The sequence below is a fragment of the Salminus brasiliensis genome, chromosome 7 (genome assembly GCF_030463535.1).
Source record: "Salminus brasiliensis chromosome 7, fSalBra1.hap2, whole genome shotgun sequence".
In the NCBI taxonomy this organism is placed as follows: Eukaryota; Metazoa; Chordata; class Actinopteri; order Characiformes; family Bryconidae; genus Salminus; species Salminus brasiliensis.
This window is the reverse complement of record NC_132884.1, coordinates 24,418,085-24,439,291: the sequence shown is the minus strand read 5'-3', so window position 1 is coordinate 24,439,291 and position 21,207 is coordinate 24,418,085. Positions and strand designations below refer to the sequence as shown.

The following is a 21,207-nucleotide window of genomic DNA, read 5'->3' as shown; positions in this document are numbered from 1 at the left end:
CCATGGGCACTTTAGGATGTTATCTAAAAACGAATGGGGTTTACCACCCTGACACCACTCACACCTCTGGCGCCGCTTTCTAGCCAGAAGCTTGTCGTTGTTCACAAAGCAGAACTGAAATGTTATCCACTGAGGCCAAAAGGCAGCTGCCTTTCTAGCATTTTAAGAGTACTTTCAATGGCACACTTAACGTCATATTAGCATTAGTGTGGAATAAATGCTATGGGCATGCTTGTCTGCTCCAATAGACTGATGACATTAGTGTTCAGCAAAAAAAATGTGCATATTACACAGTGTGCATCAACCAGTATTACGCAAGCAACAATATAACAATATGCTAAATGGCATTTGCTACCTTCCATTTATTGTTAGACACAAGCTTTACCAAGCTTGCTCAATCAATTCCTTTAAACTGCAATTTGCGAAGTGAGGACCACACTCTTCGTTGAGCTGGGACAAGAGAGAGGAACTTGGGCTGGAGTTCTGGGCTGTTTCAGTTGGTGAGACCTGTTGGCCAGACCCCACCTTGTCGAATAAAGGCAGAGCATGAGTTTGGAAAAGAAGGAGGAGATGGGGTGCGAATTTTTCTTCAGGAGAAGGTGAGGGGACAGGAATGGTTGTATAGGGCATATATTAATGAAGAGGAGGAGTTTGGGTGTGGCCCCACTTTTATAACTTAGGAACAACTGCTTTGCATGTATTTACTGACTAGTAATCCTTAGGGTGTAATAAATGTCATGGAGCATAAGGGGTTAAATGATATTATATGATGAATCATGTTTAATATGAACATAAACTAACTAAAGGTAAACAAAATTTGGGTTTCAGGTTGCCTTTAAACACTAAACAAACACTAATTAAAACATTTAGAATTTTACAGTTTGGTCAAACTGTAGGCTATTATCTGGGGTGGGGGGTGATAATTTAATCTTTGTTATAATAAATAATAATACAAAATGATTTTCTGAGGATACTGTTAATACTCTATATAGACAGAGCTATTGGGACACCCCTTTTAATCTTCCAGTTCAGGTGTTTCATTCAGTTCCATTGCCACAGGTGTATAAAATCAAGAACTTAGCCATGCAGTCTGTCTTTATAAACATTAGTGAAAGAATGGGTGGTTCTAAAGAGCACACTGATTTCCAGTGTGGTACTGTAATAGGATCCCACTGTTGCAACAAATCAGTTGGTGAATGTTCCTCCCTCTTGGATAGCCCACCATCAACGGTGGCGGAGTGATATTATTGAAAAGGAAAAGCCTTCAGGCACAAAAGCAACATGAAAGGGAAAGTGACAGAGCGGGGTCGGTCAATGAGTGCTACTCTAATACTGTAGGTGTGCCTATACATTTGTCCCTGTAGTGCATCATCAGCACAAAACAATACTGACTGGCTGTATGTATTTTTAAAAGGACATAATTAGTCATGGTTTACTTGACTGGATTGGATTAGTGTTCATAATCATATATTTTTTATGTGACACAAATCACAAACAAAATATTATATATTATATTATATTATATTTTGATATTGTGACACTGTGTCTAAGTATCATGATATTACGTTTTTGCCTAGGCGTTCAGACTTACTATTACTAACCCCCCCCCCCCCCCCCCCCCCCCACACACACACACACACACACACACACACACTACTAATACTCGTCTTAAGATTATTAACACACCACAAACACCCATCTTAAGATAGGGTACTTTTGGTCATTGCTGCTTCATTTGCAGTGATAAATACTTGCACTAACTACTCATATCATATCAACCGTAAGTCCCAGCAGGAGCTGCAGAGAGAAAAACAAAAACACCAAACAGCTGTCAGGTGCAGTGGAGCGACCAAGCTGTAACATTATACCTCTCGGACTCGTGACTGACAACATACCAGTGTGGCAATCAGCCAAAGAGGGGACAAAGAGTGACAATAGCAGGAATTGTGGCATTGGCAATGAAGCATTGCAGATACTATATACAGAGACAAGAGGGTGGCACATCGTCAGACAGAGGGAAAAACTAATACAGAAGCCTCAGACATGGCATTAATAAATCACATGGATTATTTTATAGATGCCACACCCCTGACCCCAATAAACAGCTGGCTTACTTGGAGACAGACTGCATAAGTAATAAGCGTGGCCCTGATAAACATCAGTATTAAGCCTTTCAGTCAAAATACTGGCTGATGTAAAATTCTTACAATATAAACAGCAAATTGACCTGAAGCAGTTCTTTACAACACAGCCAACATGTCAACAACACGTTTACAGAGTAACAGTACTGTATGATTTCAAATGTTAATGCTCTTTATATTCAGTTCAGTTTACTCTTGATATACAGCAATATACAGGCATATGCAACATTAGGACACCCCATGAAAAGCAGTGTATTTTTTAACATATTTAAACATATATACTTTTTGCCTATTTAACAACACTAAAAGATGGAGGTAATAAAACTAAACAAATAAAATGAAAAAAATATTTTGTACAAATCATTTGTATAATATGTTTAAAAAAAGATTTTCATGGGGTGTTCTAGTTATAGATTTCAAATTGATGACATACATTAGAATATATGAAACATATCCTGCATATATGTGTCAGATATTCAAATATTTGCCAACTTATTTACATTTTCAAATATGGGACGTATATATTTCAGCCATATATCAACATGCACACATTTTTTACAATATATGATACAAAATTGCCATCACACAAATACCTTGTATCTCCACAATGACTTCACAGGAGAAAGAAAAAAATAATAATCAAAGCCAATGTGAAGATTTTCCTTTAATTAGTCAATTCATGATGGGATTGTGCAAAAATGGAGATACATGGTATTACATATATGTACCATAATTGGTATTATGCATGTGTTTATTGTGTGACGCTACATATATTTTGAAATACATGTCCAATCCTTAAGCAAAGTTGCAAAGGCAGAAAATAAATCAATGTACTACAATATGCTCTACACTATGTCCAAATGTTTGTGGACATCTGTAAAGAATTACCAATAGAACAGAACTGCACTAGAAAATTTCAGATAAAAATGAACCTATTGGCACCATACCTAATGCCAGGCATGGTCTAGGGTGGTATACATCCATTGGTATTGAGCTGTGAAGCAGTGGAACTGTGTTCTCTGAAATTATAGTAACTAATATTGTGGATGAGGTGGGGTGCTGATCATCCAACATCCTGACCTCACTAATGCTCTTGTCACTGAATGCACTCAAATCTTCACAGTAATGTTCCAAAATCTAGTAGAAAGCCTTCCCTGGACAGTGGAGACAGTGCAAATGAAGAAAAAAGGAGTATTTTTAACACCCCTGATTTTGGAAAAAAACTATAAGCATGTGTCCCCATACTTTTGTCCATACAGTGTATAATGTTTAAAACAACTGTTGATGGTTCTAATGGCTTTATTTGGATCAACTATTGTAAAAAATATATGATATGTATGATAACCTGAAGGCCATTAACAGTCTAGTATAGACCCTTACAGAACAGAGAAGAGTCTTATCATCTCTCATGTGCCTGACCTTTTCACTTTGGTATTTCTGCTAAACCAGATAGGATACCAGCTGCAATATTTACACTGATCAGAGGTTTTGCTTCTTAAGGCCAACCCATTTTTCATATACTGGAGAAGAGTGTAAAAACACATACCGTATGCTCTCCTCTTTTCCCCTCCACTTTGCATTTTATAGCACTGCTGCGGTGGGGAGGCTGGAATACTGCTTACGCAAGAAAAATGTGAGATGACACAAGGGACAACAAACAGCAGAGTGTCTTCATCACCTGCATCACATCTGCCTTTCTCTTCCTCAAGACTGGAACACAGACAGATACAGTGTGGGCCTCATTCAGTTGACTTGAATCATTCAAAAATCTTGCAAGTGGAAAGTCAATGGACTTTTTTGCCTGTAAAACACCATTATGCATTAGAAATGTAGCTGTGGTTAATTACCACCACTTGCTAGGTTAACAGACACCCATGCTGATTAGAATCACTAGTCTAATGAGGGAGACTGTCCTACCTAGCCAAAGATAAAAATGTTTGTGGACACCCCTTCTAATGGACGCATTTAGCTACTTTATGTTTTACCAATTGCTGACTCAGATGTGCAAATGCACATACACAACTTGTCTAGTCCCTGTAGAAAAGCACTACCAATAGAATAGGACTATCTTAAGCAGGTGACCATAAACCTATTGGCTAGAGGAGCACAGTGGAACGATGGTGCTCTGTCCATCCAGTACTTTATGGATGAGCTGAGGATGAAGTGGGGTGGTGATCATCCAACATCTTGACCTCACTAACACTCTCATCAATGAATGCAATCAAATATTCACAGCAATGCTCGGAAATGGGCTAGAGGAGCACAGTGCAACTGTGTTCTTTGGAATGATGGTGCACCATCCATCTAGTACTTTTGGGAAGGGATTGATGAGTTAGTGAGGTCAAGATGTTGGATGGTCATTGACCCACTTCATCCCTAACACTCTCTAACATTAACACGGTCACTGAATGCAATCAAATCCTCACAGCAATGATCAAAATGTAAGACTTAAGAAGAATAGAGTATTTTGTTGATCTGTCTACTACTAGGGATAACCACAGTATATTTAGAGAAGCATATGGTGGCATATTGTAATTTATCATGACAAAAATAAATATTGTCATATTTTCAGCATCACTCCAGTTACTGTATGGATTAGTTCAATCCCACCAGCAGCCCACCTGATTTACTTTCATAAATGACTGATTAGATAAACTATGTATTGGATGGGAACTGTTATTCTGGACTTCCCTGAAGAGGCGGAAAATCAAGCAAATTCAGTGCATTGCTTTTTCCAGTGTAGTAGAAACACTTACAGTGAAGCAGAACCAAGGGCTAAAAGCACCAACAGACCCCTGGCCTTCCTTTTTGAACTACACACAGACAGCACTTGGCCTGCACACCCTCTTGGACATGTGTTGGTATGTGTGCAAATGCTTAACCTGAATGCAAGTGCCCACACTCAGTCTGCAAGAAGCCATGCATCAGTGCTTTCATGCTTACACACACACACACATACACACACACACAGTGTATGATATACTGATATAGCAGCTGATCCACTGATATGCTGCATTCCTTCATTTCTCGCAAACTGAAACAATCACTAACCTCCTGCTCACCTCTAACACATTTGTTACCCCTGCATCTATTTCACCTGGCCCAATTTCTGTGTATTTTTTATGGTTTCTTATTTTGTCCTGCACTACAGTTCAAAGCATACTTTGTGGACAATGTGCAATAATTACTCTCATCTGCAGAGGTACCAGAGAGACTGCAAAGTACAATGGCATCCCCCGTTTCTGCTGAAGACAGAGCAATGAAAGTTTTATAGGACAGTAAGTAAACTAATCAGAAATGCAAGGGTGAGGTTGTCTGAGCAGAGTACAAGTGAGCACCTTATGTTCTACAGGTTTAATCAGTGTCAAAACACGGCGTCAAAGCACGCCTGCTGGAAGAAGAGGTGGAGCCCAAAGCTGGATGCAGGGATGGGTGATATGACTACATGGTATTGTTATCATGGTAAATTATACTAAGTATACTGAGTGTTGATATTGTTAATAGCCCCAAGCCATGCCTGGCCATGCTTCGTTACTATCATATTCAACCTAACTTCTTGAAACATTTCATGTAGAAGTATTACACATTATATAAATGTCTGAAAAAGGTACCAAAATTATGTGTGTTAGAATGTTTCTCAGAATTAATTTTATAGGGGCTTAGACAGGCCCCTAGAAACTGTTTTTCTCTACCTGCAGTTTTTCTGAAGGATATTCTACAGGATTATACAGTCAGAAAACTATTGGCTATTTTATCTGTTTGAATCAAACATGTCCAGTTGGGTCGCTGCCATCCAAGAGGCTGCCAAATGACATTGTTTTCTAAGATGTCTAATCAGCGGTCACCATAAAATAAATCATCATAATTTGGGGAAATTTGGTGCAAAATACAGGATCTTAAATTTGAAAACCATAGCTTTCCCAGATGGTATGCAAATAAGACACATGCTTATCTTGCACTGCTGTGGTGTTTAGTCTCCCAGTGCCAGATATCACAGTTTCTGGAATATCTAAATCTTAAACTGCATCATAAACAGCATTTCATGACAGCCAGACTAAACAAACTTCTAATGAAAAGGTCTTGGTATATTCTCAGTTGGAATCCCTAAAGTGCTCCGTGTCCCTGCGTACCAAAACACTCGACATGACAATCCCTGTCAACAGAAGTGTTATGAGCCCGTGCTAACGTCCTGTTAGCTCACACCAGTCACATAGTATTCACTAACCCACAGGAGGAGTTTCCAGCAGAAAGACAGTTTTTTGTGTAGTCTTTCTTTGTTTTCTGGTTGGCTAGACTTCAGTACAGTCCATCCTATGTGCTCCCTCGGCTTGTCTTGTTTTTTCCTTATTGCTCATATGAGAAAGAAATCAAAAGGGCGGCTGCAGTGACCAAATGACATCATCTATTGTTCCCATCACTGTATTCTGAGAAATGTGCTTCAACAGGAAACAAAAGACAAGTGATCACCCCCACAGACCCTTGCATGACCCTAGAGAGACCTCACATTCCCTTCTCTGACAGAGACTCTCCTCAGTGAGTAAGTGCCTAACCGCCCACGGCAGTGCCACCAGAACTAGGGTCAGGACTTTCTTTTCTGTTCCAAAACAAGGGAAAATAAAACGGCCTTTGTTCACGGCCTAACATTTCCAATGCAATTAGAAATGGAGAAGAAAAATGAAAACATACTGCACCAATCTATGGTCCTCTACAATTCCGCCATCATGTCAGTATTTCCACTGAAGGCCCATCACAAGGATATCCAGTTTGCTAGAGGAACATGTAGGGTATGCTGTTACTGCTGCAACAATAACAATGAGATCCACATGATGTCTTACAGGAGCACAGACCCATCCGGTCCTTCCTTTCACAGATGTGCAGTGGTTTTCTACAAAAGAGCAGGAAAAGCATATCTACTTCCACAATAATGTCAACGGCATTCGTCACACAGCTTCTCCACAGACTCAGGGTCACGAAGTGTCGATCTTGCTCACTAATTACTTTGGACAGAAGCTGAAGGGGAAACCCATGGGCTTCAGTTATAAGCATTTCTGAGTCAATAAGTCAGTACCTGACCTCATCAATGCTCTTGTGGCTGAATACAATCAGATCCCCAGTATAATATGGTGTTCCAACATCTGCTACAAGTGTTTCTGAGTCAACAAATGTGTCTGCCTTTTCTGACAAGCAACCACATCCATATTACTGTCTGTGGTAAGTCTGCATGCTATTTGTGTTTCAGAACAGGCATCTGTAGAATCTGTACCTGACCTGTACTAGTGTTTTGTGGCTAAATGCAATCAAATTGTCACAGCAGTATTCCGACATCCAGAGTAAAGTCTTCCCAGAAGATACAAACGAGTTGGAGTACTGTAATATCATCTTGGAGAATAGAGATGAGGGCTACCTTGTTAGGCCTATGTTTTGCACCAGCCGGCCCACTTATCTTCCCCCTGAAGGCTTGGTTGTTCACCTCAGACAATAGCAATAAAGATGCAGAAGCAGACTTTATACACAAAGCAAACAATATTAAGGGACGTACAAGAATAAGACTACCCACACACAGACAGAGTACTCCCTGAATGTAAATGCTGAGATCTAACAAGTAAGGATGAGCAGTAAACAAGTCTGCACAGGTAGTTATCAGGGGTGTTTATCAAGTGACCTTTTTTAAAACACGCACAGAAACATAATCATCGGTAATATTATATTTCTGCAATATGTAATGTACACACAAGGCTGCTAAATCACCAATGTGTTGTACAGCTGTTGTATACATATATTTTCGTGCAGAGAGGAAGAAAGTGAGCTGAGACTTAGGGGTGCAAAAATGAAGTTGTTTAAATCGTCTGTGCAGGAGATATTAGCTTACACTCCGTGTAAGTGCAGGCGGCTCAACCCCAAGCTCCCCAAACTACCCCCTACGTTACAAGTTACCCCCGGTGTTGTCTCTCAGTACACAGCCTAAACAACTATACAACTACATCTAAAAAGTGGTTGGTTGTTTTTCAGAAGGACTTAAGCAGAAGATCAGCGGCAGACTTGCATTTAAGCTTTTTTCTTTCAAAGGGAAGGAGAATATTCCTGGTATGTCCAGGATAACAAAGCTATGTTGGAAAGCCCTGATCAGACTGCACAGAGCGGTAAGTCATCATGTGGATAACATCAGAACCCCTGGGTGGCCCCTTAGATCACATGCCTTACAACCATGCACCCCTTTACCTCTACTGGACCAGAAGATTTGACACATTTGCTTGGAGAACAGCACTGCATTGATAGCTTCAGGGATCTAGCCCTTAGACTGCATGCTTATAATTTAAGCATGTTTATGGCAGTTATTCATTTTTTCAGGTCTGGCTTATTGAGCAGTTATTATGAATGAACCCTTAGTTTATGCTGTTTATTTTGTAGTGTGAGTGCACATACAGGACCATGCACTATAATGGGCTGCATACATGTACATTCAGTCTCTTCAATGCATAACATTCTGCTCATAGAGAAAACAGCACTAAATTAGCTTAAATTAAATTTTACTCACCAGCTCAAAGTCACTGCTTTGGAGCCAGCCCACTTCACTGTAGCCTCAGGTTTAAAGATCAAGAGCAAAGAACGAAAACCTACTGGCTCTGGATGAGCTGCATTTGCCACCAAGCAACCAGCTACGAGGCTCCCACAGGAACCCCCCTCTACAGCTTCCTCCTGCCTCAGGAGAGCAGCGTAATCTCAGCCAGCTCGCCTCCCCTCCTTAACAGTCCAGATCCACAGCAGCAGTGAAGAGTGTCAGAATGAGAGTAGGACACATTTTGGCATAATGAACTCAATGCTGCACGAAAGCCTGATCAAATGCACCAGCCCGATATGAGAACAGCCAGCTGGTGGACATTACCACAGCCCCACAGGGGGGTGGTGGTGGGAGGGGGGTCCGCTGAAACATGGTACGGCCAGGCACAAAGTGAGATGAAATATGGAGGTAAAAGGCGATATTAGGAAAAATACTGAACAGAAGCAGAGGAATGGAGAGGATAAGGGTTTCAGTGATGGCGGTATGGCTATATCTAGTTTAATATGACAACCTGATAGCTACTGCACAGCCATCCCCATATAATTACGCTGCTAAAAAAAAAAAAAAGAGAGAGACAGGGGGAATCAGAAAGCATTCACAGAGGAAGAGGCTGCACATGGAAGGAGCTTGCACAGAAAGAATGCATAATGCATTATCTCACCTCAGCTAGCTCGGTCTCTGAGGGGCTCTTTCGGTTAGTGTCCATTGCAGATTGGAGGCAGGCTCCTAAAAAAACCCAGCCCAGAGAAACGGCGGCAGCAGCAGCAGGAGCAGGAGCAGGAGCAGGAGCAGCAGCAGCAGCAGCAGCACACACGTCCCTCCTCTCTCGCCCTCCCGCACACAGCATCTGGAGCTGCAATACAGTTGTTACAGAGGAGCATGAAGGGGGATGGCAGAGTGCTCCCATAACACAAGCGCTATACTGTGCAACAGAGCACACTGAACACACCCCTCCCCTGAAGTTCACCCAATGGCAGCCAGAGAGACAGCTACATATACATATGCACACGTGCACACTCACACACACTCAGCAACAGACCACCACCCTCTTCTAATGCATGCTTGGGGATGATTAAAAAACACTGAGAGAGGGATTTCTGGAGGGCTGCAATGTACAACAGCCTGCATGTGTACTATGGAATAAACGCCTATACATTCTGAAGGGATGAAGGTATAGTGGCTTTCTGCTTTCATGTGCACCTTAGAAAGGAATCGAGAAAAGGTGACCTGGGCAGTGAAAGAACGCTCTTTCCACAGCTAAGGAAAGCTGCTATGGGACAGCGTTAGCCATGCCTGCAAAAGCAGAGCACATCTCGGTGGGGGTTGACAGATTCCAGGACATGCCTCTCATTCTTGGGGTGCGCTGGTCTGTTTCTCTGCATTTCCTCACTCCATCCCAAGGGCTCTGCGCCGAGCAGCTCGCGCTGCTTTACCTCCCAGCGTGCATATAGACGGCTTCAGCTCTGAGCTTAATGAAGCTGGGGAATGGGAAGGGGTGTGTGCTTCCTCCAGCCATCGTCCTGGGTTCACACACAAACATACATAAGTGCGGAGATTTCAGCTCAGGCGCATGCGCACACACCTACACCTACCCTCGCCCCTTATAGCGGTACGTTTACTCACATAGTGACAGACATGGCGTTTTATCAGGCACAAAAAACGATTGTATGACCACACGGTTGCTTGTGTCTAACTAACAGTTGCACTGAGAAGTGTGCTTATACGTCGCGATAAGATTTAACGTTATAATTCTGAATTTCTGAAGAAATATTGCAACCTTAAGGTTATTTCAATACTGCAGACACGCAAAACGTCTCTATAAATGTCGATAAAAGACAAAAAAAAACTAAAACGACAAAAATCAGCACGAAAGCTTATGGCAAAACCCTCCATATGCCAGTTTATTTATTTATTTATTTATTTATTTATTTTAAAGCCACGTCTTTCTCATCCACATGTGATGTGGACACCCCCCCCCCCACACACACACACAGGCTGGTAAAGCCAATGCTATCGGATTGCAAACTGCCTCTCTTCTTTTTGCAGGACGGATGCTTCTGCACACCAATATGACAGGGTGGTCAACATGCACAGCCAATGGCGAACAAAACACACACACACACACACATTAGACGAATATTCATAACAACTCTGGTTGCTGGTCGGGATAAATCACTGCACATTTTCATCATTTTTTCACCTTTCTCGGCTTCTCCCTCCTTCTCGTCTCCTAGCTGTTTCTTTTTCACATCAGTAGAAGCGCCTCCTTTTCCAGCTCTGTGGCTGTTCTGTGAGTCCCCCTGCTGGTCAAGCTAAGCCTTCTATTCGTATTTCCAACGTGAGCTCACGTTAACGTGTATTACGTAACTTAGAGGCAGACTGTACTACACTCACTCCTTGTTTATGTGCTTCAGAGCTTTTGTGCTTATTCTTATTGCAGGCGGTGGGAAAGGAACCGTCATAGGAATGCATATTGACTGTGGGGTCATACTGGAAATCATTACAATGACAGTAAAGTATCAATGAATAATATCTTTTTATTATTAATCCTGTAAAATGTGCAGTTTTAAACGATTAGGCACATTTTGCAGGATATTGGCAATATTGAGCTCAAACACTTGCAATTTGTTTGTTGTTGTTTTGTGAGAAATATATGACTAACCCCAAAATCTCTGTACAGTTAAGAGAGACGAAAGGTCAGCTGGTGACAGGGAGCTATAACCCAAACACTGGGGTGGCCCAAGGGGTGGCAGGTGAATAGAAATGGCCAGAATGTGTAAATGTGCTGTTAACCGAAATGTTAACAGAAAACAGACTAAACACAGATAACCTGGCTACATGCATACCTGTGTATGGTCAGGTTTCTATTTGGCATAATCTTTGAAGTCAGCTTCACAAAGAGGCACATCCTACATTATCTGGCCGGCACATCCTAAAGCAGCCGACACACCAACCAGCACATCTCAACACAGATGGCACACCATTTGGGACATCCTAAAGCAGCCAGCACACCAACCAACACACAAATCGGGACATCTGTAATCAGATGGCACAACACTGGCACATCCTAAAGCAGCCATCACACCAACCGGTACGTCCTAAAACACCCAACACATCTTACAGCATCTGACACATGGCCGGCACATCCTTCAGCAGCAGGCACACCAACCAGCACACCACCTTGCACATCCTAAAGCAGACAGCATGACAACTGGCACACCATAAAGCAGCAGGTACTTCAACCAGGATATTTCAAAGCAGCTGGCACTCCATCTGGCACACCTTAAAGCAGCCGGCACATCACCTGCCACCTCTTAAAGCAGCCAGCATATCAACTGGCACACCAGCCAGCACATCCTAAAGCAGCAGGCACACCAGCTAGTACATATTAAAGCAGTTAGAACATCAACTATCCCACCAGCTGGCACATATTTAAAAAAAAATTAAAATATACTAACAACAGTTCCACAACTCAATGCTGGGGCGGAGGGTTGGTGTGCAGTTGATTTGTCGGCTGCTATAAGATGTGCTATCTGCCAGATGCTGTGCCAGCTGCTGTAAAATGTGCCATTTGGTGTTCTGGGTGCTTTAAGTTGAGCGGATGTGTTGCACATTTGCGGGCATTTCTACTGATCTATTCATCATGAAATTGTTGCAACTCAAACAATGTAAAGAACAACTGCCAGATTTTTTTTTGAATGACAGTAAAATGGAGATACAAGGTTTTGATTTTGCAACACTTCCCTGCACTTTAAAATGCAGATTAAGATCAATTTAAAGTAAACTCAGAATCAGCTCTGTTAATGGATTGTTCTCATGTGTGCCAAAAAGCGTCCCCGAACTGTCCAGGGTGACAGGGTCTAGATGGTGCTTTTTAGTGCGTTTAGTGCATTTTTATGTCATTAACTCTTTAAACAGTCAGTCAAGGTGCTGTGTTTCAAGCTGTTTGACACATCTAGATGTAAATATCAAAGTATAAAAACAAAAATTCTGAGCTCAAATTGTGAGAGATGAGGCAGAACAGGAAGAATTCTAATTATAATAACTTGAAACTGAAAAAAACTATCATAAAAACAATCATAGACACAAAATCTCTCTTTGTTCCGCAAGTAACTTAAAGGGAAATGCTCCCTTGACATTGTTTCTACTACTTGAAATACCAGCTTTAGATTGTGCCAGTTAATATGCCGGCTGATATAAGATGTGCCGGTTGATGCGCCAGCTGCTTCAGGATGTGCCAGTCTGTGTGACGACTGCTGTAATATGTGCCAGTTGGTCTGCAGCTGTTTTAAGATGTGCCGGCTGGTGTGCAGGTTAGTATGCAGTTAGTGCGACCACAACTTTAAGATGTGCTGGTTTGTGTGCCGGCTGCTGTAAGGTGTGTTTGTCAGTGTGTCAGCTCCTTTATGATGTGCTGGTTGGTGTGCCAGCTGCTGTAAGATGTGCCAGTCTGTGTGCTGGCTGCTTTAAGATAGTCCATTTAGTGTGCTGAATGTTTTAGGATGTGCCAGCTGCTGTAAGATGTGCCAGTTGCTGTGCTGGGTGTTTTAGAATGTGCTAGGTGTGCTGGCTGCTGATGTGCTGTTGGGGTGCAGACTGCTCTAAGATGTGTTGTTGGTGTACAGGCTGGTGTGCCATTGGTTTGTCGGCAGATGTGCCATCTGCCAGATGCTGTGCCAGCTGCTGTAAAATGTGCCATTTGGTGTGCCAGCTGCTTTAAGTTGCGCGGATTGTTGTGCTGACTATTTTAAGATGTGGCGATTGGCTTCTATAAGATGCTGTGGGTGTGCTGGCTGCTTTATGATATGCCGGTTAGTGTGTGAAATGCTTAAGGATGTGTTTATTGGTGTTTGGACTACTTTAGTGTGCCTGTTTGTGTGCCGGGTGTTTCAGAATGTGGCGTTTGGTGTGCCGGTTGAATATCATGTGCCGGTCTGTGTGCTGGTTGCATCACTGTAAAATGCTAAATAGTGCTGCTTCATGTGCTGGCTGGGTGATGTGAGCCAGCTGTGCAACCCCTAGCATCCCCCCTGTGAAGCACCTTGAATTTCAATGTTATTTGTCTGAAAGGTGCTATGTAAGTAAAGTTTGACTGATTGATTGACAGTGCTTATAAGTGTTATAATTTCAGTCTATGATGCTCTTTTAAAGACTGCTGCTTGTTCTTGCCAGCCACTTCTGTCTGTTTCTGGTTGCATGTTGATGTCACTGCTGTCGTCAGACAGACCGAACACCATCTTCATGTTTTTGATTATTATAATAGCTCTGGTTTTATGAGTGACTGGAGACTTTAGGAAAAAAACGACGAGGACAACAAAAAATGAAAAAATAAAATAAAATAAAATAAAATAAATAAATAAATATTATGCGACCCGTGATTGGACGAAACGCGCCTCTCTGGGAAGCACCACAAACACGTGATAGAGTGGGTCGTCTCATGTATTGCCTGTGAAATAAAATACACCTTACCAGGATTGCATTTTATACGTTTTAAAGAAAACACATTTCACAGCTTTTTTCGTACGCATCGATTTGTGAAACGCTGCTGTTTGTGCATTTGATGCTCGAGGGTTTCTGTTCAACCCGCGCTTCCCTACCTGCAGGCGGTAAGGGGAGGGGGAGAGAGAAGTTGGGTGTGTTGCTCTTGGAAAAAGCGCCCGCCAAAGTTCTGCGTTGCCGCGAGAACCAGTGTGAAATGACCTGCGCGCGCTTGCGGTGTTTTAGATATAATCCACTTTAATTAGAGCAGATCCTGCACCAAGATGTAACCGAAGATGCGTGCGAGTGGCTAAGCCAAGCGTGGACGGTGCAGGTTTGTATATTTGAGGCTGTTTAAACGCTGAACTGCAGACTGAAGCTAAAAGTGCAGCGAAAGTTAAGGGGCAGCGTGTGCAGCTGGTGGCGCGAGCTTAACTAGCTTAGCTTAGCTTAAGCAGCGCTGTGGTTTTGCATTAATTATGGACGATGCTTTTTAAACCGAGCGATGGAGGGAAGGCCACATGAACGTTTTACTAGGCATAGACGACAGGTTATATTTACTGTGCCTTAAGATCAGCTCGTAATGGTAGCTAGCTAGCTGAATTCTATGGCTAGCTAGCTAGCAATGTGGCTAATATTAGCGTAGTATCGTCCCACATATGCGTGTGTCGCACGTAGCGCTATGCTTTATTTTCTTTTAACGGCGTGTTTAAGGCGTCGGAAGCCAGTCGACTGCCCTGGCATTGCCTTGTTTTACTGCAATATGAACGAGAACTTATTAATTTGGGAGTTTGAATTGATGGTTAAGTCCTAGCTAGCAACACATAGCTAAGTACGTTGCTAGCCTGTGTTAGTTAGCTAGCGCTAGCTAACTTAGCCAGTTGTCAGGCATCAGTCGGCTAGTCTAGCAACCACGGGCTCTCTGTGTTCAGATGAAGTAGCACTAGCTAGTTCTGATCAACGAGAGTTTGGAGGTAGTTTCTTTTCTTAGTGAGTTAAATGTGCTTTTCTGTTTTTCTGCAGGGTTTGTCATTTTTCAGCCTGATTTCGCTCGCACTTTCTCCCCGGTGGGCGGAGCAGAATGCCCGGCCTCCAGGGCGACGGAGTGGTGGCCGCTCTGGGAAGCCCCAGCAAAAAGAGCCGCCTCTCCCTCCGCTTCTTTCAGAAGAGAGAAACCAAGAGAGCGCTGGACTTCTCGGAAACTCCAGCCGAAGAACCCAGCGCAACAGAACCAGAAGAAACCACAAGGTGTGTGGACCTGGACTTAAGTCTAATGAGGACTTCTAAATGGGTCGTGTAATCGCAAGTTTCAGTAACGTTAATGCCTTTTTTTTGTAAGCTGTGACCAGGAGGTGCCAGTGCCTTGTCCCTCATCTCTTCCTTGTGGGAAACGAGAGAGCCTTGTCCCTTTTGTGGGTCTGAACAATCTGGGAAATACTTGCTACCTGAACAGCATCCTTCAGGTGCGTTGAACCCCTTTTGGAATTTTTCTTCCCTAATGATTTACTCAGCCTTTCAGCCAAATGTTTTTATAGTGATTTATTTATGATATATTTGCCAACGTCTGTCTTTTATTGCAGGTGCTGTATTACTGCCCTGGTTTCAAAGAGGCTGTAAAGTCACTCTATCATTTGTCCAAGTTGACAGACAAACAGAAAGAAGATGGTGTTAAAAGTGAAGAGGTATGTTTACATCTCCAGCTTTAGAGTGCAAGCCGTTATTTATTATTATTATTGTTATTATTATTATTCTTATTATTATGCATATTGTTCAATGTATTTAAGTAATAGCAGAATATATTGGAGGTGTATTGTATCTCTAGAATGTTAATTTTGCAGTAGAATCAAAAACTCAATGTGGAATGCAGCAAGATTTTTAACCAATGAAAAAATTAGTTAAATGAAGTGCAAGCTAGAGGTACAATGCAACAAGGTTTAGCAGGAATGCGGTTCTTAAATATGTCAATTTAAAAGCTAATTTTTAAAAAAAGGATTTCAGCTCGACAGCATTCATCATAATCTGTTCTGCCTCGTCTGCAGGGAGAACCTCAGGATGATGCCACACCTGTTCACATGGAATTACTGAACAGTTTCTACAGCCTAATCTCCTCAGTGGAGCAGCTGCAGTCCAGCTTCCTGTTTAACCCAGAGAAATATAGTGAAGGAGAGTTGGCTACACCACCACGCAGAGTTCTCAACACACTCAGGTACAGCCTGCATATGAATGATATTCCGTGGAGGATGACTGTTTTCACTACAAGCAGGAACCATGCTTTCTATCTGTACTTAAAAAAAATAAGTAAATGGACATGCCTTCCTACAGTTGCCTGGTTTGACTAATCTAATTTAGACAAGTGAAGGGACTTTTTTTTTTCTGGTGCTGAAAAATGTTTATTAATGTATGAGTGTCAAGTTTTATTTATTAGTCTGCCCCAGCATGACTCATACTTGTGACTTGACTTGACCATGGTAGAGTAAGGTACAACCTAACGTAACAGACAGAGCACAAATAGTTTAGTGTTTGAGAGATTTAAAAAAAAAAATTGAGTTTTCATATCACGCTTGTGTTTATCTACAGACTGTAATGCTGGATTTTTTACATGCAAGTGTACTAAAAAGTGCAGTTCCAAAACTATGCCTTGCATTCTTGCCCTATGTTCCTGACCTGTAAACATCTTTGCTTTGTGTACATGCTGCAGGCTGCTGAATCCCATGTATGAGGGTTATCTACAGCATGATGCCCAGGAGGTACTGCAGTGTATTCTTGCATACATCCAGGAGGCTTCTGACACCATTAAAAAAGAACTAAAAAGTGGCCAAGATGAGTCCAGCAGAACTTCAGGAGAGAGTGACCAAACAGATGATGTCACAACTGCTCAAGAGGAAGAAGAAAGCAGTGATGGCCAACTGAGCGGCAAAAGAAAGAGTGACACAGAAGCAGGCAATGCCAAGAAAAAGCCCAAATCTCAGAGCAAAGCCAAGAAAAACGAAGAGGAAAACAAACCTTTCACTCGCTCAAAAAGAAAGTCGTCTGGTGACGTTACAGGAAACCCTCTAGGTGAACAGAAGGATGAGGCTGATAATGAGGGAGAAAGGAAAGAACAAGAGAAGGAGGGCGGCAGCAATACTGAAGAGGAAAAGAGTGAAGGAATTCCAAAAGAGGTGAATAAAAGGAAGAAGCGAGCAAAGTTGAGTTGGTTGAAATCAGGAAAGCAGCCCAGTATTTTCTCCAAATTCCGCAGCATGGGCCGAATCAGTTCACATGTAGGTGAGAAGGCAGAGAGCAGAGGAGACCATGGGAAAACTGGTGATGATTCTCAGGGGCAAAATGACCAAGAGAAGGCCTTTCATGAAACAGAAAAGCCTTTGGAAAATCATGATCAGACAGCAGCAAAAAGAGAAGGTAATTCTTCCACACTTGAGCCTACAAAAGTTGCCAGACTGCCCTTGTAATGTTTTGGTGTGCAATACATATGTAGATTATACTGATTTAGATTGCACTATGACTGTAGGTCACTGTAGGTTGACCTAGACCATAAGCATGGCTATCCAGTATCCACCAGTCTTCCTGGACCTGTTGCAGGTTATGGTTATAGTGTAGTTCATTTCTGCAGGATAGTGACCTTCCAGGAGCATGATTGGGCAGCCTTATTTTAAGGTTTTAGTCACTGTTTTGTTCGTTTTGTAATGTTTCCATCTAATTGTGCTTTTGTTGTAGATTATAGATTGTTGCATCACATTTGATTTCTTGCTTACCATGAACAGAAGTGCAGGGTCTGGATGTGCTGAAGCAGCTGTTCCAGGGGCAGCTTGTACTGCGGACACGCTGCCTGGAATGTGAATGCTACACAGAGAGGAGAGAGGACTTCCAGGACATAAGTGTCCCTGTGCAGGAAGAAGAGACCAACTGTTCAGATTCCAGTTCAGAAAGTGAGTGGATCTTGTGATTGTACTCAGATAAACGTGTGTGTAGGGTTGAGGGTGGAAAATGATCTGCAAATTAGGTCCCACAAAAGACTAAGTTGTATCTCATGGCTTTTTTTTTTTTCCCCTTCCCCCCCTTCAGTTTCTCCAGATCCTAAACCTGAACAGAAGACTCTCAAATGGGCCATCTCTCAGTTTGCATCAGTTGAGCGGATTGTTGGGCAGGACAAGTACTTCTGTGAGACATGCCACCACTACACAGAAGCGGAGAGGAGTCTACTGTTTGATAAGACCCCTGAAGTTGTGACCATTCACCTCAAGTGTTTCTCAGCCAGTGGCTTGGAGTATGTTCCACCATTATAATTCTAATTGACTGAAAGTAAATGTCAATGCTGTTTAACTAAGGAAATAAACAGGGTTATGGGTGCAATTAATTATTTGGTAAATACATGATTGCCATTAATCTCAGTCTTTTTTGTTGACAGATTGGATCCATATGCTGGACTGTCCAAGGTGAACACCCCTCTTCATACCCCTCTCAAACTTTCACTGGAGGAGTGGTGCACACGACCCTCTGCTCCTGAGCAGGGACACCACTACAAGCTCTTTGCTGTGGTCATGCACAGCGGAATCACCATTAGCAGTGGCCATTACACCACTTACATCCGCATGATGGATCTCCACCGCACTGTTCTCAAGTCTCAGGACGAGGGGGAGAAGGAGGATGATGGAGAGGTGAACCCTCCAAAGAAAGAAGCCCTTCCACCAGACTACGATGATGGGGAGGTGTCGTTCAGTTTGAGTGGAAAAGTGAAAAATATGACTAATGGAAGTAGCATAACTACCACTGCTAGCAAAGCAGGTGGAAAGAGACCATCAGAGGGGGTTGGTCTCTTGGGAGGCCAGAGGAGCATATCAAGCTACGAACTTGGCAGCAGCAAGCAAACCAGTTCAGAGAAACCTGTAACCATGGCTGGTTGTTCTGCCAGTGCTCCTGTGCCGAATGGAGGGGTGAAAAAGGAGAAAGAGGACGAAGATGCTGTAAAGAAGAAGTGTCAGGTAAGCGCTGACTTGGCTCTGCAGAACCTTCAGGACTTTGAGGGGAAGTGGATGCTGTTCGATGACTCTGAGGTGAGGCTCTTTGATGAAGAGGACTTCCTCAGAGCCTGCTCTCCAGAGACCTGTTCCACCTCCACACCTTACCTGCTTTTTTACAAAAAAGTCTCAGGAGGAATAAACTGATAAAACTAATTAATGCCACTGGTCATTTTCATGGAAAGCAGGAATACCCAGTCTCATCCACAGAGGACTGATGTGGCTGCAGGCTTTTGTTTCTGTTGAGCAGAATCACACCTGATTTGATGTTGTTTGTTTTTTAATTAGAAATGAATTCCTGAAGCTTTACTGATGATTTGCAGACAAAACTAAACCTAATTCTCTGCTACGATTATTCACCTTAAACCACCCATTGGTTTCCTGCTCCTCATCAGTGCTAAAGACATGTTGATGCTCTGGTGGTGAAATTCATTTTGAGGTATTTGTACATGTAATACATCCTCACAAACCCCCTGTTCATCACCCTTGCACCACATAAAGGCAAGCCACCAGGTTTTTTTCTGTTTTTGTTTTTTTGGGATAGCCCTCACAAATGCACCTTGGCACTTACTGCAGTGCACTTATTTTGTTTCTGTACTGCAAGCCTTTTTCTTGGATGGCCTGTTATGCGTCAATAAGTTGGCTCATTCAGTGTTTTTTATATTTGGATGTTTTAAAGATACTCTTGTACATTTTTTTTTTTTTTTTTTATTATTGTTGAAGTACAGCTTCAGGTTGTTGAATTTCAGTACATGTGAGTAGTGTATCGTTTAGTTAAGACAACAGAACGGAGCGCAGCCAGCTTGGAGTTCTTTCACTTCTTGTGCCAGTTGCTAAGACTGGACTATTTGCACACAAGCGGCGAGTATAGCTTGAACTGTTCAGGGCTGGCATGTATTGTCTGTGAAGAACTGCAGGAATATAGCTAAACTTATTTTTGTAGTTTTAAAGTTGTTTGCTGTTATTACCTCATTCCAGAGCAAGAAGCTGTTCTTACAATCCTTTCCATGTTGTGAAAAAAAAATCTGACTTTATTCCTTAAAGCTAGTGCACTTATCAGGATAATGTTGGAGTAAGCAGGCTCTGAGTCATGCCTGTAAAAGTAAAGTAAATGAGGCAGACTAACTTAAGAGCCGACAGCAAGACCCTGATAGTAAGCTAACTCTAAGGAATAAGGCCCTGCTTTCTGCAGTGGTCACTGGTGTAAAAGCTAAAGCCATTGCACCTGCCTATAAGCAATACAAATGGACTTTATTTTTTGCTATGGAAGAGTACTCTATAACTAGAATAAAGGCTATTAGATTATATAAGGGGAAAGGGACAGCTCTGTAAATATTCACCTTTTCTATTTTTGCCCTGTTTTGTAGATCGCCTTGTACTCCTATTAAACACCAGCATATTAAAAAAAAAAATGTACTAGTTTTTGTTGGTTAAAAACATTCACACTCTTTGCATTAAAATATTTATTTAGTAAAATATTTAAGGTAAACAAAAGCTACATAAAATTATTCAAGAATGTTTAAAACATTTCAATAACTTTAAACAAATGTAACAAAAAAGAAATAGTGGTACTATTTTTTTGTTGCTTGTTTTTTTCAATTCGGATTAAATAGTAAACTTTCAGAGTCGTACCATGTGTGGTAAAATGACACCATAATAATAAAAAAAAAAGTGCACAAAGGATATTTAATACAGTTGACACATGCTGCAAGATCCACTTTCAATCCAAATGATTTTAACAGGCCATGTCTGTAAACGCATACAAAATTGGAATGACATACCAACTTTACACTTTAGCTTTTCCTTTTTGGCACCAAAAAAAAAGTTTTTTTTTTTTTTTTCTTGGAAGAAGAATTTTATATTTACAAACAAATAAATAAAACCATGGTGTTCTATGTTTCTTGGTCTTCACATGTCAAGCTTGCGGAGGCTCATCCTGCTAAAGGAGTCTCTGGAAAGAAAGAAATAAGGCAGTAAGTACTTTGTTTAATCTTCAGCTAATGTGGGGGGA

General features: G+C 41.9%; 3 protein-coding genes across 28 annotated transcripts in view; 1 reads left to right on the top strand and 2 right to left on the bottom strand.

The window, feature by feature from the left end:
• kank4 (KN motif and ankyrin repeat domains 4) overlaps positions 1-9,570 on the bottom strand; it is a 55,177-nt gene extending 45,607 nt beyond the window's left edge. For 4 of the 7 annotated variants that reach the window (XM_072684291.1, XM_072684288.1, XM_072684293.1 and 1 more), the window contains exon 1: positions 9,362-9,568. The gene's annotated coding sequence lies outside the window, so the exon portion shown is untranslated. Of the gene's footprint in view, positions 1-6,827; positions 6,909-8,676; positions 8,925-9,361 lie in introns of those variants that run through there. The other 3 variants (XM_072684294.1, XM_072684289.1, XM_072684290.1) reach the window with 3 other exon arrangements.
• Positions 9,571-14,281: 4,711 nt separating this feature from the next.
• Positions 14,282-20,707, top strand: usp1 (ubiquitin specific peptidase 1). The gene is made up of 9 exons (XM_072684287.1): positions 14,282-14,512; positions 15,202-15,426; positions 15,518-15,641; positions 15,759-15,860; positions 16,218-16,384; positions 16,877-17,580; positions 17,943-18,107; positions 18,244-18,445; positions 18,587-20,707. The coding sequence occupies exons 2-9, from the start codon at positions 15,260-15,262 to the stop codon at positions 19,341-19,343; spliced, it is 2,388 nt and encodes a 795-aa protein (XP_072540388.1). The 5' UTR covers positions 14,282-14,512; positions 15,202-15,259; the 3' UTR covers positions 19,344-20,707.
• dock7 (dedicator of cytokinesis 7) overlaps positions 20,645-21,207 on the bottom strand; it is a 62,680-nt gene continuing 62,117 nt past the window's right edge. For all 20 annotated transcript variants that reach the window (XM_072684283.1, XM_072684269.1, XM_072684265.1 and 17 more), the window contains one exon: positions 20,645-21,147. In XM_072684283.1, coding sequence (XP_072540384.1) covers positions 21,105-21,147 — 43 coding nt within the window. In that variant the 3' untranslated portion in view covers positions 20,645-21,104. The remainder of the gene's footprint in view (positions 21,148-21,207) is intronic.

Bases quoted from the DNA above. Each gene is read 5' to 3' on its own strand.
- usp1 (XM_072684287.1), top strand. From the start codon at position 15,260: ATGCCCGGCCTCCAGGGCGACGGAGTGGTGGCCGCTCTGGGAAGCCCC. The intron at 15,642-15,758 runs GTGCGTTGAACC...CTTTTATTGCAG, and splicing joins ACCTGAACAGCATCCTTCAG to GTGCTGTATTACTGCCCTGG. The intron at 18,446-18,586 runs GTATGTTCCACC...TTTTGTTGACAG, and splicing joins TTCTCAGCCAGTGGCTTGGA to ATTGGATCCATATGCTGGAC.